We start from the raw sequence: 17,783 nt of genomic DNA, 5'->3' as shown, positions 1-17,783 counted from the left end.
GCATAGTGACCGCGGCTACGGCTGCAAGTCTCCCCTCCCCCCAGCGATCACGGCAGGAGGGCACCCAACCCCTCCTGTAGACCCCCCCCAACGGCCCTCCCGACAATCGCAGCAGAAGGGTACCCAACCCCTCCTGCCGGTCCTCCCAATGGCCTCCCCTAAGATCGCCGGCAGGAGGGTACCCAACCCCTCCTGCTGGACCCCCCCCCCCAACGAACCCTCCCACCCTGGAACCCCCTTAGTCTTACTTTCCAAGTTGGACCGGACGGCTCCTCACACGTATGGCCAGCAGGCTTGCCGCCGTCCAAATGAGGCGGGCCCGCCCCTACCCTGCCCAACCCACAGGATCCTAGGGCCTGATTGGTCTAGGCACCTAAAGCCACTCCCGCTATAGGAGGGGCCTTAGGTGCTTGGGCCAATCAGGCCCTAGGATCCTGTGGGTTAGGCAGGGGAGGGGAGGGGCGGGCCCGCCTCATTTGGACGGAGGCAGGCCTGCTGGCCAGACGAGCGAGCAGCTGTCCGGTCCAACTTGGAAAGTAAGACTAAGGGTGGTGTTTCGGGATGGCGGGGTTTGTTGGGGAGGGTCCGGCAGGAGGGGTTGGGCACCCTCCTATTGGCGATATAGGGGGCCGTTGGGGGGGCCGGCAGGAGGGGTTGGGCACCCTCCTACCAGTGATCATAGGGGGGCTGTTGGGGAGCTGGCAGGAGGGGTTGGATATCCTCCTGCTGCGATCGTCGGGAGGGCCGTTGGGGGGGTTGGGGTAGGCAGGAGGGGATGGGTACCCTCCTGCCGCGATCGTTGGGGAGGGCTGGTTCTTTCGGCATGAAGGGCTGAGCACCTTCCTGCCGGCGATCGTCGGGGGGGGGGGCGGGTTCTATTGGCAGGAAGGGTTGATCTGACAAATGAGGAGCCAGTATATTGGGGGGCGGAGTCAATGCGGCAATGTGCAGGTGAAACACAGGTAAATAGCGGTTCCTAGAAGGGGGGACATTGGCCTGCGGGGACAAATCTATTCACCGTTTTTGCGGGCGGTGAAAGGATTTGTCCCCGCGTCTGCGGCGATTTGCTAATGAGGTCACCATAACCCGCAGTCAAACCGCAGCCACGCAGCGGATCGCTGCGGGGATCGCTCCCCGTGTCATTCTCTAGTTATCATCTCTTCACAGCTCTCCTCTGCTTTGGCTCGGCTTACCCCGTACTCGACCTCACTTGTGACGGACCAGCCTGAGCGTCGCCTCGAGGGCTCTCGAGGCAAGGGACGTTGGTCTCAGCAGTTGTCCTCGTCTGACTCTTCCCCGCTCTCCTTGCGGCGGGAGTCGCCTGCCGCTCGACCTCGTTCGAGGCACTGTTCGAGGCGTTTTTCTCCCTTGTCCTGGAGACCCGCTAAGAAACCCAGGGATGTCTCCCCGAGGCGCGGTAGATCGCCGGGTCCCTGTACTAAGGGGTCCATTAAAGCCTCGGACCTGGTTGTCTCTAATCCAAGTCTCAGGCGGTCGCCGGTGCGGTCTCGGACTCCATCCCGTGAGGCACCGACGTCGGGAGCTTCGGCTTCTTTTTCCTGACGCATGTCGTCTTCCCGGGACTCTTGAGGGGGGCTTCCTCGGTTCTCGGTGCCTCGGACTCCGGGGTCTTCTTGCCTGCGGGGAACTCCAAATGCCGAATGTCCTCGACTCCCCCCCCGTCTTTCAGCGGGGCTTCTTCAACGTCCCTTCCTGTTGATACTGACTTGCTGGCGCAGTACTCTCAGGAGGCTTCCCCCTCCTTTTCTGCGACTTTGCAGTCTCGCTCGACCTCCCCCCTTGAGGGGCTGTCGGAGAGCAAGCCTTCCTCTTTCACCAGATTTGTGCTGGACATGGGGAAGGTGTTGAATTTGGACCTACTTCCTCTTTCACCAGATTTGTGCTGGACATGGGGAAGGCGTTGAATTTGGACCTACAGTCGGATTCCCACTATACCAAGGAGTATTTGGAGAAGATGGAACTTCCCTATCCTCCTAAGGAGTCCTTGCGGCTCCCCTTGAATCCGGTGCTGCAGCAGACCTTTTTTCGCAACCTGGAGACTCCGTATGCTATCCCGGCCATTCCATCTAAAATGGAGTCCCGATACCGGACGGTACCCTGTAAAGGCTTCGAGAAGGCTCAGCTTTCTCACCAGTCATTAGTGGTGGAGTCTTCCCTCAAGAAGTCCCACCCTTCTAAGGTCTACGCAGCTGTTCCGCTGGGCCAAGAGGGCAGGACTATGGACAAGTTTGGTAGGCGCCTGTACCAAAATTCTATGATGGCCAACAGGGTGCTTAATTATAACTTTACCTTCACGTCTTATCTGAAGCACTGCCTTAAGTCTCTGCCCTCCTTTCAGGATGATCTGCCGGCCCACCGCCGTGTGGATTTCCGCCGGCTTCTGGACACCTTGTCGATGCTGCGTCTTTAAAAGTTCCAAGCCTCGTATGACGCTTTTGAGCTTTCTTCTCGGGTCTCTGCCTTCGCCGTGGCTGTGCATAGTTGATATGGACCCGAACCTGCAAGACCGGCTGGCCAACCTTCCATGCTTGGGCAACGAACTCTTCAATGACTCCATCGAGGCGGCTACCAAGCGCCTCTCGGAACACGAGCGTTCCTTTGCCTCCCTGGTCCGGGCCAAGGCAAAACCTGCTCCCCCCAAATCGTATTGATTACCGCCCCGGCGCTACCCGCAGAAATCTATGCCGGCGTTCTCCAGGCCTCCTCCGAGGCGCCAACAGCAGCAGAGGGCGCAGCTGAAACTACAGACCCCGGCTGTGGCTAAGCCGGCGCTGTCCTTTTGACTGGCTGGGCAGGAGGGGCTGGCCTCCTCCGCCCTCGGACCCTCTCCTCTGCCGATCGGGGACAGTCTCAGCGCTTTCTTTCCTCTCTGGGCCCTGATTACTACGGACAAATGGGTCCTCTCCATTGTCAAGGAGGGGTATTCGCTCCACTTCCAGTCCCCGCCTCCGGACAGGCCTCCCACAGAGTGTCCGTTGAGCGGCGCACAGCTTCCTTTGCTTCTCCGGGAAGCTCAGGCCCTCCTTCGCCTGCGGGCAGTGGAGGAGGTTCCCTGTTGTCAGCGGGTTTGGGGTTTTACTCCCGATACTTTCTGGTTCCCAAAAAGACCGGGGACCTTCGCCCCATTTTGGATCTTCAGGGGCTGAACAAGTTTTTGTTTAAGTTTTTTTATTGATTTTTTTTCATTTAACAACAAGTGTCATAAATTTTCATACAATTATCTTAATAATACACTTGATATTTCTATAATGTATTTTATACATAACATTTCTTATCTTATATTTCTTATGATTTTATATATCATATAACTGTAATTATTTTTCTTATAAAGTTATACAACATATATATTGTAATGATTTTATCAATTATTTTTTAAATTATTAACCTTTTTCCCCTCCCTTTATTACATTGTTTTCATGTAAGAATACCATCTATTAATAATATTTTATTTATAATTTATAATAAAGAGTATAAATCCCCCTCCCATATCCCCTCCCTCCCTTTCTTCTTTAACTATTTTCTTATTATGGGAAAATGAAATTCAATTATTACAATATTTTGTTAATGGTCCCCAAATCTTTTTGAATTTATCCATGTATCCTTTTTGTGTTGCAAATGTATGTTCCATTTAGTTTCTAACCAGGGAGAAGTTCCGCATGCTCTCTCTTCCCACTTTATATCCCTTGATGGAAGAGGGGGACTGGTTGTGTTCCCTGGACCTGAAGGAGGCTTCCACCCATGTGCCGATTCACCTGGATTTTCGGCGCTTCCTTCGCTTTCGGGTGGGGTACCTTCATCTGCAAAACAGGGTCCTCCCGTTCGGGCTGGCTTCGTCATCTCGGGTCTTCACAAAGTGCCTGGTGGTGGTGGCGGCTGCCCTGAGGTCCCGAGGTCTTCAGGTGTTCCCGTACTTCGACGACTGGCTAATCAAGGCCAGGTCGAGGGAGGAGGTTCTTGCGGCGACCCGTCAGACTATTTCCTTCCTTCAGAATCTGGGGTTCGAGATAAACTTCCCCAAGTCCCAGCTGTGTCTTTCTCAGTCCCTGCAGTTTATTGGGGCCGTGCTAGACACGGTTCGCCTCAGGTCGTTTCTGCCTCAATCTCGGCTAGACACCCTTGTTCAGCTCAGTCGCCAGGTCTCCCTGAGGGCTTCGGTCTCGGCGAAGCAGATGATGATCCTCTTGGGGCATATGGCCTCCACCGTTCATGTGAAGCCCTTTGCCAGACTGCACCTTCGGGTGCCTAAGTGGACTCTAGCGTCCCAGTGGCGACAGGATCGGGATCCCGTCTCTCAGCACATTGTGGTGACCCCCTCCTTGAGACGCTCGCTCCGTTGGTGAACCAACTCTTCCAATCTTTCCAGAGGTTTGCTCTTTCTCATGCCTCCGCCTCGGAAGGTCCTAACGACGGACTCCTCGGCGTACGCCTGGGGAGCGCACCTCGATGACCTTTGGACTCAGGGTCTTTGGTTGAGTGTGGACCGTCACTGCCATATCAACCTCCTGGAGCTTCGGGCTATTTACAATGCCGTGGTGGCTTTTCGGCATTTGCTGCAGGATCAGGTGGTTCTGGTGCGCATGGACAACCAGGTGGTGATGTATTATGTGAACAAGCAAGGGGGTACGGGTTCCCTATCGTTCTGCCGGGAAGCCCTTTGTCTTTGGCAGTGGGCGTTGCGCCACAACATCTTCCTTCGGGCAGTGTATATCCAAGGAGAGCAGAATTGTCTGGCGGACAAATTGAGTCGCCTTCTCCAGCCACACGAATGGTCGCTCCATTCTCACACTCTGCGGCGGGTATTTGTTCGGTGGGGCACTCAGATAGATCTGTTCGCTTCGCCCCTCAATCACAAGTTGCCTCTTTTCTGCTCGAGGGTGTACTCCCCAGATCGTCTCGAGGTGGATGCTTTCCTTCTCGATTGGACAGGCCGGTTCCTCTATGCGTTCCCTCCTTTCCCTCTGATTCTCAGGACGCTGGTGCACCTCAAGTCGGTCCGCGCCACCATAATCTTGATAGCGCCTCGGTGGCCCCGGCAGCCATGGTTCTCCTTGCTCCTCCAGCTCAGTGTCGGGGAGCCTCTGCTTCTACCTGTTTTTCCTTTTCTGCTGTCTCAGAGTCGGGGTTCGCTGTTGCATCCCAATCTGCAGTCTCTACATTTAACAGCTTGGCTCCTCTCCACGTGCCTCCCTCCTTAGGTTTTTCTCAGTCGGTGAGGGATGTTCTCGAGGCCTCTTGGAAGAGCTCCACTCGACAATGCTATTCCCAGAAATGGACCGGATTTGCTGCGTGGTGTGTTGCACGCCGCATGGAGCCGCTCTCTGCCTCCTTGTTGTCCGTGCTGGATTATTTGTTCCACTTGTCTACGTCTGGCCTCAAATTAACATCTATTCGAGTCCACCTCAGTGTGATTGCTGCCTTTCATCAACCGCTTGATGGGAAAGCGCTCTCTGTCCATCCGGTGGTTTCCCACTTTATGAAGGGTCTCTTCAATGTTCATTCTCCTCTTAAGCCCCCCCCGGTGGTTTGGGATCTTAATGTGGTTCTGGCTCAGTTGATGAAACTTCCGTTTGAACCCCTTGATAGGGCTCATCTGAAGTACCTCACTTGGAAGGTGGTGTTCCTGGTTGCTCTCACGTCTGCTTGCAGAGTCAGTGAGCTGCAAGCTCTGGTTGCGGATCCGCCTTTTATTGTATTTCATGATGACAAGGTGGTCCTACGCAGTCATCCTAAATTCTTGCCGAAGGTGGTTTCGGATTTCCACCTCAACCAGTCCATTGTTCTTCCGGTGTTTTTTCCAAAGCCCCACTCTCATCCTGGGGAGGTGGTGCTTCTCACTCTGGATTGTAAAAGGGCGTTGGCCTTTTACCTGCGACGTACCGAGTCTCACCGGATGGCTCCTCAACTTTTCATCTCTTTTGATCCTAATCGGTTGGGCCTTCCTGTTTCCAAGCGCACCTTATCCAACTGGTTAGCTGCTTGTATTTCTTTTTGCTACGCTCAGGCTGGTCTCTCACTGCAGGATCGAGTCATGGGGCACAGAGTCCGAGCGATGGCGGCGTCAGTCGCTTTCCTCAGGTCCACGCCTATTGAGGAGATCTGCAAGGCTGCCACTTGGTCTTCGGTTCATATCTTCACCTCTCACTACTGTCTGGATGCCTTTTCCAGGCGTGACGGCCAGTTTGGCCAGTCAGTTTTGGGTAATCTGTTTTCATAAATTGCCAACTTTCCCTCCGTCCCTTTTTGGTTAGATTGGAGGTCACCCACATGTCGAGAATATGCTGCCTGCTTGTCCTGGGATAAAGCACAGTTACTTACCGTAACAGGTGTTATCCAGGGACAGCAGGCAGATATCCTCGCAACCCTCCCACCTCCCCAGGGTTGGCTTCTTTGCTAGCTGTCTGAACTGAAGACCACGAGGAGGGGATGCGCCCTCTAGTGGAGCAGGAAGGCACACGCATGTGTAGGTAGCACTAGCAAACTTTGAGATCTTCAATCAAGTTTGCTTGAAAAGCTGTCCCCTACGGGGCTCCGTGGATGACGTTCCCACATATCGAGAATGTTTGCCTGCTGTCCCTAGATAACACCTGTTACGGTAAGTAACTGTGCTAATTTGAACTACATACAGACATATACAAATGTAAACCAATCAAAAAAGTATCAAAAACTGAACTATTATGAAACGGTGGAAACTCAGAAACCAGGAAATCTCTGATGAAGTGCATATTGGATGACATAAAGAACATGTGATATTAAATCAATATACAGTAATTATAAAGAATAAGTGAGAGTGTCTGATATTGACTGAACATGAAATATTGAGCCAACATAATTGTGTGATATTAAATGAACATGAAATATTACTGTGAATAAAAAAAAAAAGTGCGAGTGAAAGGTATGATTTTAAATTAACATGATTGTGGGGTCATGTGGCACCGTGGTATGGAGAGGTAGCATTTTGCTGAGCTCCTCTGAACCCTTCACTTTAACCTGCTATTATAGTGCAAAGGACAATAGGTTATTTACCTCTGGTTACAAATTGATTGCAGAAGGAAGTCATGTACATATTTCAACTCCGCCTCCTTCTCCCATGGGCTGTACTGCCATCTTCAGTTTTTCCTCTTGCAAGCAGTTCGAGAAGGTGTCTTTCTGATCTGCTCTGCTTAATTTTATTATTTTTGAGGATTTTTCTCCAATCTAACTACGTTACCTGGGGAAAAGAAGGGTTAAGTGACTTGCCCAAGGTCACAGGGAACAGTGCTGGGATTAAACCTATAAACTCAAAATATGTTAGTAGAAATTCAAGTGATGTTTACAAGGTTTAAATGTTGTAATATTGTATAGTTGTAAAATGAAAAAAAGAATAAAGAATTTGAAAAAAAAAAATAAACCTATAAACTCAGGGTGCTGAGGCAGCTTTTAACCACCAGGCCATTCCTCCCACATCTCATTGATGGTTTTGTGTTTTTTTTTTTTTTCCCCCAAAATGGCTCTTAAAGTACTGAGCACAAAAATGTGTATAATAGGGTGATTTTTTTTTTTTTTTTTTTACCAAAAAGACACATTTTTCTGATTTGAAAATGACCATGTTTGGCACTGGATTTTTGGACATTTGTGCAAAACATCCAAACTCGGATTTGGATTTCTTATCGAAAATGCTCCTCCACGTATCTGCACTGAAAAGGCAGGTCATAAATATCAAACAGTAATAAGCAAATAGAAGAGATCACATTTTATAAAACAAATGACTTACTTTTGATCCAGTCTACTCTCTCTTTCAATTACGTTTTGAAATGCATATACAGATTTCTCAGGTGTACATGTTTTGACTGTTGGCTACAAATATTCAATTGGTTTCACATGTCCAAAAGTACAATCAACTAGATCCAAGCTGCAGAATGTATGTTATTTCCTTTTCCTTTTTTATGCTCCTTATTTTGAAGGTTTGAAACTTGCTGGCCAGCTATGATGAAGGATTCTCATGGGGTGGTTATAGTGTTCAACCCAGACTTGCCAAGTCATTTGAAGGAAATTGAAATGTGGTATGCATCCTTTGTACAGCAGCAGCAATTACAGGATAACCAGTGCCTTCTTATTGCTCACCACAAACCAGGCTCTGGAGCAGACAAAAGTCGACCATCTTTAGGTAAGAGGATAGAACTCTCCAGTTCATCTTAAATTTATGCTTATTATTTATAGCCCGCCTCTGTCCAAGATGGGGAACATTAATGACATACAGTACATCAGGCCTGCACAACTCAAAAATTATCCGGGCCCGAAACGAAGTCAGAAAATGTAGCGAGGGCCGCAGGTAGTGGCCACGGCTCAAGGCACCAGGAAGTGCGTGGACGTTGCCATGATGACATCATACACATGTGTGACATCATCACGTTGACATCTGCGCATGTGCAGAGGCCTTCCAGACAGGCCCTGAGACGCCAGTAGGGGGTGCCATCAGGGAAGAGGGTGGGAGAGAAGGAGAGGCACTGGTGGTGGCTGATTGCCTACAGCAGTGTTTCTCAACTACTTCAAGCTAAGTACCCCCAACCACAGACATCCCAAGCTCCACCCTAAACCCACCAAGCTCTGCCCCAGAATAAATAAAATATCTGCTAATAATAATAAGCTTTTAATGATATTGACAAGAGTTACCATTCAACAAATAACGTATAACTGGAAAGATTGTACAAGGTTGAATTATTGTTTCTGGTGGAATTCAGTATGTCATGTGTTTAAAATGGAAAGAGCGTTGGCAGTTCAAAAAGGTTACTATTTTTTTTTTTTCAAAAATCTTTATTCGTTTTCATATCTTACAACAAGTGTATAATAATAAATCAAAAATAAATTTTACAAATCACTTGACATTCTTACTTATGATCATCAAGGCATAAAAGAAACCCTCCCCTCCCATCCCACCCATTAATAATAAACCAGTTAAGAAAATATCATATACAATCCCACCCTACTTATAAACATATATAATAAATAAAGGGGTGGTTAAGGTGTCTGATCATTAGAATATGTAATCAATGGCCCCCAAATCTCTTTAAAATTATTATAATTTCCTTGCTGTACAGCAAGCACTCTCTCCATTTTGTAAATATGACAGACTGAATTCCACTAAAAGGTATAATTATGCTTAGTATAATCCTTCCAATTTCCAGTAATATGTTGAATGGCAAGAGCGTTGGCAGTTCAAAAAGGTTGCTATAATAAATTTAAGGATGTGTGGGGGCCATTTTTAAATTATTCTAATGAATAATTTACACTTTTTCCAATTTTAATTCTTACATGTGGATCGGGGGGTATTTCTATTAATAATATATATGAATGATAAGATATTATATTCATGTGGTATATTTTTTGTTGTATATGGAAGTGGGAGGGGGTGGGGGATATATCTTTTTGTTGTATGATATGGTAGATTTTCAAGTGATATTGTATTCTAATTGTTTGATATTTACTGTACACTTGTGAATTATAAAATGAATAAAGAATTAAAAAAAAAAAACACAAAAAACAAGCTCTGCCCCAGATCCTACCCCCTTTACTAATTGTAATGCAATTTTTTCCTTTCATTTTTCATATACACACAGCAGATATAAATTTTTTTTTTTTTTTAAATTTTATTTATAAATTTTCAATTTTTACAATAATTGAATTTCAAGTAATATAATTAATTACTATATATCATTGTATTTATCATTAATACAACTTAATCTATAAACAGTATATATTATAAATTATATATAATCAGAAGTTATAATTCCCTCCCCATTTTACAAATAATGATTCTAATAATTATGCATATCCCACCCCATTCCTATATAAGTACTATAATTGTGCTAAGAAGTCTAATCATTAGAATAATTAGTCAATGGTTGCCAAATTTTTTTGAAATTATGAAAATTCCCATGTTGTAATGCTAATACTTTTTCCATTTTGTAAATATGACAGACAGAGTTCCACCAGAACATATAATTTAATTTGGTATAGTCTTTCCAATTTTGAGTGATTTGTTGCATGGTGACTCCTGTCAATATTAATAGCAGCTTATTATTGTTTACTGAGATCGGACTCTGAGTTCTCATTGCAGTGCCAAATAATACGGTGTCATATGAGAGTCCTACATGATTTTCTAGTAATTTGTTAATTTGGGGCCAAATCAGATTCCAAAAGGCATTTACACAGGGACAATAAAAAATTAAGTGATCTAACGTCCCTATTTCTATTTTACAATGCCAGCATCTATTGGATCTAGTATTATCCGCTCAAACTCAGGGGCGGAAAATTTCACGGCGACACCAGGAAGTATTTCTTCACGGAGCGAGTGATTGATCGGTGGAACGGGCTTCCAGTGCAGGTGATCGAGGCCAGCAGCGTGCCAGATTTTAAGAATAAATGGGACGCCCATGTGGGATCCCTAAGAGGGTCAGGGCAAAACACTAGCTAATCTTAAGGGGAGGGTCTATAGTGGGCAGACTTGATGGGCCTTGGCCCTTTTCTGCCGTCATCTTTCTATGTTTCTATCTATTTTTTGCAGGCGCGTAGGGGTCCATAACACTCTATGTAATAAAAACATCTATGTTTGACTCATAGATGCTGACTTTGTAGATCTTAATCTCCAGGACCAAAATCGTGGCTATTGAGATGCAGAAATTGTCTGTCCAATCTCAATACTCCAAATATCCCTAAGACCAGTTTTCTTTTTTTTATTTAAAAATCCATATATCAATTTGTACCATTTTGCGGCTTGTATAAATTATCAGAACTGACATTTCAATCATTATATTGAAAAAATTATTTTCCCTACCTTTGCTGTCTGGTGACTTTATTTTCTGTGCTTTTAACTATGTTTCCAGGGCCTTCTTATACATTGTTTTTCTCGACTTTATTTTCTGCCTTCAATCCATCTTTGACATTAATTTGACATTCAATTTTTTTGCTTTCTTCTCAAAATCTACTTTTCTATGTCTTACTTCCCTTCCTATCTCTCCTTCCCTCCCCATTTCCATGGTCTGACATCTCTCTCCTCCCCCCCCCCCAAGTAGTCCGACATCTCTCTCTTTCCTTTCCCCCCTTCCCAGTCTGGCATCTCTCTCCTCTCCTTCCCATAATCTGGCCCTCCCCATTTCCAAGGTCTGACATCTCTCTCCTCCCCCCCCCAAGTAGTCCGACATCTCTCTCTTTCCTTTCCCCCCTTCCCAGTCTGGCATCTCTCTCCTCTCCTTCCCATAATCTGGCCTCTCTCTCTACTACCACTACTATTATTATTATTTCTATAGCGCTACCAGACTCCCCTCCTTCCCTTCCATTCCCTGGTCTAGTACCTCTCCCTTCCTTTAGTCCTCGCCTCCCCCTCCAGTTTAACATTTCTCTCTCCCTTCCTCCTTTCCACCCCCTGCAGTCCATCTCCCTTACCTTTATCCTTTCTGGCCCCCCCTCCCAGTCCAACATTTCTCCCTCCTTTCCACCAGTCCAACATTTCTTTCTCTCAACCTGTCCTCCTTCCCTCCCCTAACCAACATCTATCTCTCTCTCTCTCTTACTCCATGCTCTGGCACCTCCTTTCCCTGTGGTCTGGCATTTGTCTCCTTAGTTTCCCTTCCCTCCCCCCATGCCCTGGCAGCTCTCTCCTCTCCTTCCAACTCCCCCTCCCTCTCCCCCTCTATTATCTGGCATCCTCTCCTCCTTCCTTCCTTTCCTCTGGCATATGTCTCCTTCCCTCCCCCCCATGCCTTGACATCTCTCCCTTCCCCTCCATTGTCTGGTATCTCATTTCCTTATTTCCTTTCCCTTCCTCCCATGAACTTAGCATCTCTCAGTCCTCTCCTCTTCCTTGTCTTCCTTCTCCCTCCTTCCTTCTGTGCCTCCCTCTGCCAGGTGTTTAGCTTCTGTCCGGCTCCCTTGCTGCAGTCATTTTTGTGCTCAAAGCTGCTCCTTGTGTGATCTGCGGCTGCGTCAGAAGCGTTCCCCCTGACATCACGACATCAGAGAGAAGGCTTCAGATGTGGATTGCTCGGGGAGCTGCCGCCTGCGGCTTTGAACAGAAAAACGACTGAAGCAAGGGAGCCGGCTAGCAACTAAACACTTGCTGGAGGGAGGCACAGAAGAGAGAGACTTACAACCTGGTACAGGCCGCAGTGAGAGCCGTATTGGGCCGCATGCAGCCCACAAGCCATATGTTGTGCAGGGCTGCTCCAATGAAATGTTGAAACAATTCAGGAATGTAAGACTTTTGAAGTTAAAACGATCAGGTACTTTTAACTAACAAGGTTTAACAAAGATCATTAAATTCTACTGGCTGATCCCCATCTATCACACCTCTCCTCCTATCTTTCCCCTTCAGATTATCATTGGAATGCTTTTAGGATTTACTTATTTTATAGTATCACTATTTATTTTTTGTCCATCTCGTGACCCAATATGGGCTTTTAACTCCCAAAACCAATCAAAAATGTGTTGTAGTTGTCTAATATAAAGAAATTTATTTAATCTATATTTATATTCATTCAAGTAAACTAACATGGCAACCACACTAGTTTGCCCAGCAATTACAGTTAGCAGATGTCTCATATTGCTCCACTAGGTGGTGCTAGTGTAACATCTTGATTCTTGACATTAAAGCAACATTAACAGAAATAAATAAATAGATGTATGTTTGTAAATTATGTAGATGTTGAAAAGCAAACAAGTTTATTTTGCAATTTATTTTTGTTTAGATGTTATTCCTAAAATGATTCCCAATTCAATAGCAGGTTATCTCCCCATGGCCCTGAGCCATATGCAGAAGGAATCGTCTCTGGATTTTTCTGTGTCCCTTCTACTTCACTGGGAGCTCTACTGCCACCTGCAGTTTTTCCCTTGTGCATGTGAGCCAGAAGGAATGTCTTAGCTCTGCTCTCCCCTTTTCTTATTCATTGTTTTTCAATGTTTTTGGTATCTTCAGTGCTTGGAGCTGTCATCCTTGGCATAGCTCTGCCTGAACAGAGAAGCAGACTGTGGTCTGCAGCTGACAAGCCGATCCCTGGTGGTATCTGTTAGCCTGGTGGTATTCTTTAGTGTTTTTAGAGCCCGGGGCCATCCCTGCTTATTTTCCTCACCTCCTGCTTTGCAGGGGTTTGGGCTTAGGCTGCCAGGCCTCTGTAGAAGGCTCAGTGGTGTGTCGCAGGGCATAAGCTGCATTTTTTTGTGTCTCTCCCCCCCCCCCCCTTCCCTCCATTCTGGTAGAGTATCTGTCGGTCTGTGTCTGACAGGCAGCCCAAAGATCATTGTGAAAGAGGCATTTCCAGCATGAAGAAGCGATTCTTCTCCATTCCAGCTACTTTAAAAGAGCTGAAGCAGGCTACCTGACATTGCAACACAGGTCACGGTGAGTAAGGCTGTTGCAGCCTCTGAGGTGAATCATGAGGGGTGTCTGAAATTCAGGATTTGGAGGATCCCTGCATGTCCCCCGTGTCCCCCCTACTGAAAAATCCCAAAGTCGCCATTTTTTATCTTCGGTAAGTTATTTAATTAATGCTTTATGTGCGAAAATCATGGTGGCCATCTTGGGTTTTTCCAAAGGATCCCTGCACATCCAAAACTGCAGTTATCAAACTTAAAACTTGTTGGGGTGGAATCCTTGGGCTCTTCTACTCCAAATTAATGTCAGGATTGTGCGGTCAATAACAGTCTAGAACTGTGTGCCATCCGGTTGGCTCTGGTGAACTTACAGAAGACTCTCAAAGGTCCAGCAATCAGAGTCTTCTCTGACATTGTAACACATGTCAATCAACAGGGAGGCACCAAAATTACACCTATATGTTGGGAAGCCCACAAGCTATTTCACTGGGCGGAGCGTTATCTTTAGGTGCTGTCGGCAGCACTGTCACAGGCGTGGACAATGTTCAGGCTTATTTCCTCAGCAGACAGACCTTGAATCCAGGCTAGTGGTTGCTCTCGACGGCAGCGTTTCCAACCATTATCCAGCACTGGGGTCATCTACACTTTGACCTCTTGACGACGGTGGATAACAAGGCAGCATTCAGATTCTTCAGTCGAAGATTCAAGCCCAGCAGCGAGGGTCTAGATGCGCTAATCCATCCGTGGCTTCAAGAATCCTGTTGTACATCTTTCCTTCCTGGTCCATGATAGACCAAGTCATTCAACGGATTGCAGATCATCAGGGAAGAGTTATTCTAGTAATTCCAGATTGACCTTGCAGTCTGTGGTACACAGTTCTGCTGCATCTTCAAACAGGTCATGACCTCCAGTTGCAGTTGCATCCAGTCTTGCTTTCACAGGTTCAAGTATGCATGGAAGATCCAGATTGCTTTCCTCTTACAGCATGACTATTGAACTAAAAGGGTTAGAGTGCAAAGGATATTCATACATGGTCCCTGCCATCCTTCTCAAGTCTAAGAAGTCATTTACAGTTTTTGCCTCCGCTAAGGCATGGAGGATTTTCCAACATTGGTACACCCAGGAACGTGTGAAACCATTTTCAGCTCCTGTTTCAGTGGTGTTGGTCTTTTTCCAGACAAGCCTTGACAAGGGTCTCACTGTAGCTTCATTTTGGGTCCAAGTTCCTGGGCTCTCTTGTTTCAGAGCTCGGGACCGTAGACCTGCATTGATGTTTCATCCAGACATTGCCAAATTTCTAAAGGGTGCTCTTCGCACCAGACCTCCGATCAAGCCACTGTTCCCTTCACAGGATCTTTTTTTTTTTTTTAAATTTTTATTTATAAAATTTTCATTCTTACAATAAATAAATAGCATAATATTTAGTTTATAATAATTATAGTTGTATGTACAATATCATATCATATATATTGAATCCCTTTCCCCTGTTATTTGTTTTTTCATTTTTCCTCATATTAATTTCTATATTTCCCTCCCTAACCCTATATTATTATTATCAATGTGTTAAGATATCTGATCTTTAGAATATTTTGTCAACGGATCCCATATTTTCTTAAAATTTTTTATATTTCCTTGTTGTAATGCCAATATTTTCTCCATTTTGTATATGTGACATACCGAGTTCCACCAGAATGTATAATTTAGCTTGGTATAATCCTTCCAATTTTGTGTGATTTGCTGCATGGCAACTCCTGTCAATATTAAAAGCAATTTGTTATTGGATCTTAATGTGGTTCTTGAGGTTTCATCAAAGCTCCGTTTGATCCACTGGAAGAAGCATCCCTCTTGGTTTTGATGCTGAGGGTGTTTTTTTTTTTATGGTAGCAGTAACCTCAGCACAACAAGCTTTGAAGCTTCAGGCTCACTGTTCAAGAGAGCCTTTCCTTAACAGCTTGGAGACTGGGGTCTCCCTACACACTGTCCCTTCTTTTCGGCTGATGGCGGCTTCGACGTGTCATGTTCATCAGATTCTAGGAAACGGGACTGCATTTTGAAGTCAAATGTCTATCTCTCTGCCCATCTTTTTGTGTTGATTCATTTTGTCTAGGCAAGGCACACCCACTTCCAAGGCCATGAATTCCAGATGAATCCTTAAGGCCATTCATCAGCCTCATTATTGTGGGAAGCAGTTCCCCATTTCTGTTCAGGCACATTCAACCAGAAGTGTAGCCTTGTCATGGACAAAAGCCAGGGCAATCTCTTCAATAGGGATTTGTAGAGCTGCATATTGGGTCTATTTTATACAGGTTTGCTAAGTTTTACAGGGTGGACGTAGTGGCATGAGGTTTCAGCAAAGCCTTTGACACAGTTCCTCATAGGAAGCTCTTAAACAAACTCCCAAAGTGGTGAACTGGATTAGAAACTAGTTTAGAAACTGGTTGACGAACAGATGCCAGAGGGTAGTGGTAAATGCGTACATGGAGCATCTCTGCCTTCTGTTATTGTTTCTACACTTCCCCCTCCAAATTTGTGGGGGTTAGGGGTAGAGCTGGCCCGCAAATAATTTTAGGGCCGATTCTGACCCACCTCCTGGACCTCTCCACACCCCTCCAAATTCGTGGGGGTTAGGGGTAGAGCTGGCCCGCAAATAATTTTAGGGCCGATTCTGACCCACCTCCTGGACCTCTCCACACCTTACCTGGTGGTCTAGTGGTTAAGTAGGGCAGGAGCATAATAGCCATTTTTGTTGATGGCTCTGCATGGGTCAGCATAGAAAGAATTCTCCTGCCCCGCTTCACCACTAGACAACTAGTTAAGCTGTGAAGAGGTCAGGGTTTAGAAACTCATGAATAACCGGTAACAAGTCCTAATCCCGCAAATTTCAAGGGAGAAGTGTATATCAGCAATTTTGTTTTTGTTTTGTTTGCAAGGTCTACCTTTCACATAAAAGAGCAAAATGAAAAGATAACTAACATTGTCTTTAAGAAAGAACACTTGGAACAGTACAACCCTTCCTTTTCCTGTCATGTACTTACTCCTCCCTTCAAAATAGCTTTACAGAGCTAAAAAGTGCAGGATGGGGAAGGAAGGGGAAAGGGCTGAAGGGTTCACAAAGTGGTATTGATGATTTTTTTTTCTCTAATTGCATCTTCCTGTTTAATTTAAAAGTGGCATCAATGACCAAACTGAAGCTGTTGCACTCTAGCCTGGAAGAAGATCCTGAGGATGTCAGAACTGAATTCTTAAAGTTCCTGGGAGGTGTGATCACTTTGCTGTCTGAGAGCAGAGAAAGAGAAGAGATGTCCATTATCACCCGATATCAAGAGCAAGACCATCAAAGAATGTGTGAAAGCGTTGGCTTCTGATGTATTTAAAAAACAGATAACTTTAATTGTTTCTATTATAAAGAAAAACTAACCCCTAACTCAGTGTCTCGCAAACTTTTTCGAGCTGGGGCACAGTAAACCTAATGTCCCCGGCTCGAGACACCTGGAAATGCGCTGGTGTCAGTGTGATGGTGTCAGCGTGCCCATGTCAGCGCATGCACAAAGGCCTTTCAAACGGGCCTTGTGCTGAGAGGAGAGCAGGGCCGGCAGAGAGAAGAGCCGGAGAGAAGGGCTGGCAGAGAGAAGAGGTGCCGGCTTTGGGAGATTGCTTACAGGATGTGCCTCTCTTTGCAAGAGACACGTCCTGTAGACAGTCAGCTGGCACCGGCATCTCTCTTCCCCAGTGTACCACGGCACACCTGAAATCTCAGGAAGCACACTGGTGTGCCGTGGCACATAGTTTGCGATACACTGCCCTAATAGGGGTGTGCACTGATGGACCAGATTAATGTACACACAAATTAAACGCATACTAGTGCCTAAAAATTTTTTTTTTTGTGGGGGGCTTGAATTCAGGAGGCTAGAATTGCCAACTGTCTGTACAATCTATATATTTTTGCTCTTTCAGAATCCCAGCAATAAAAAGGTGGGCAATGCCATAAGTGTTTGGATATTTTTTCAGACTTTAACACTCTATAGGTCTCTAGTTCTCCTTTTCTCTGCAGAAAATGTGATAAGATTCAGCCAGTGGGACAGAGGAGATTGAGCACTGCAGGGGCTGTGGAGGGATAGCCAGCAAAACCAGTGACTGGCTTGGTGGGAAGGGATGTTAAGAAGGTGTACAATTATTAGAGAATGGGGGGAATGTGAGAGAGCTAGGGCTGTAGCTGCAGGCTTAGTAAAAGAGTTGGCATCAAATTCTAAATGGTGGGCATAGCTGGAGAAAGAATAGGCACTGACTAACTACATGAACACAACATCAGAAAAGAGGCAGAAAGAATGTGTGCATGACTGAGGAGTGAGAGAGTTCATGCATGTGTGTTATTGGATTAGATTTATTATTCTTGGTTCTGTTACATCCACTCCTTCAAACTG

General features: G+C 45.9%; 1 protein-coding gene across 5 annotated transcripts in view; it reads left to right on the top strand.

Annotated features, from left to right (window-relative positions):
* IFT22 (intraflagellar transport 22) overlaps window positions 1-17,347 on the top strand; it is a 41,594-nt gene extending 24,247 nt beyond the window's left edge. For all 5 annotated transcript variants that reach the window (XM_033922397.1, XM_033922399.1, XM_033922396.1 and 2 more), the window contains 2 exons: window positions 7,962-8,164; window positions 16,531-17,347. In XM_033922397.1, coding sequence (XP_033778288.1) covers window positions 7,962-8,164; window positions 16,531-16,727 — 400 coding nt within the window. In that variant the 3' untranslated portion in view covers window positions 16,728-17,347. The remainder of the gene's footprint in view (window positions 1-7,961; window positions 8,165-16,530) is intronic.
* Window positions 17,348-17,783: the final 436 nt, after the last annotated feature.

The sequence above is a fragment of the Geotrypetes seraphini genome, chromosome 15, assembly GCF_902459505.1.
Source record: "Geotrypetes seraphini chromosome 15, aGeoSer1.1, whole genome shotgun sequence".
NCBI classification, from domain to species: Eukaryota; Metazoa; Chordata; class Amphibia; order Gymnophiona; family Dermophiidae; genus Geotrypetes; species Geotrypetes seraphini.
This window is presented reverse-complemented; position numbering and strand designations above follow the sequence as displayed.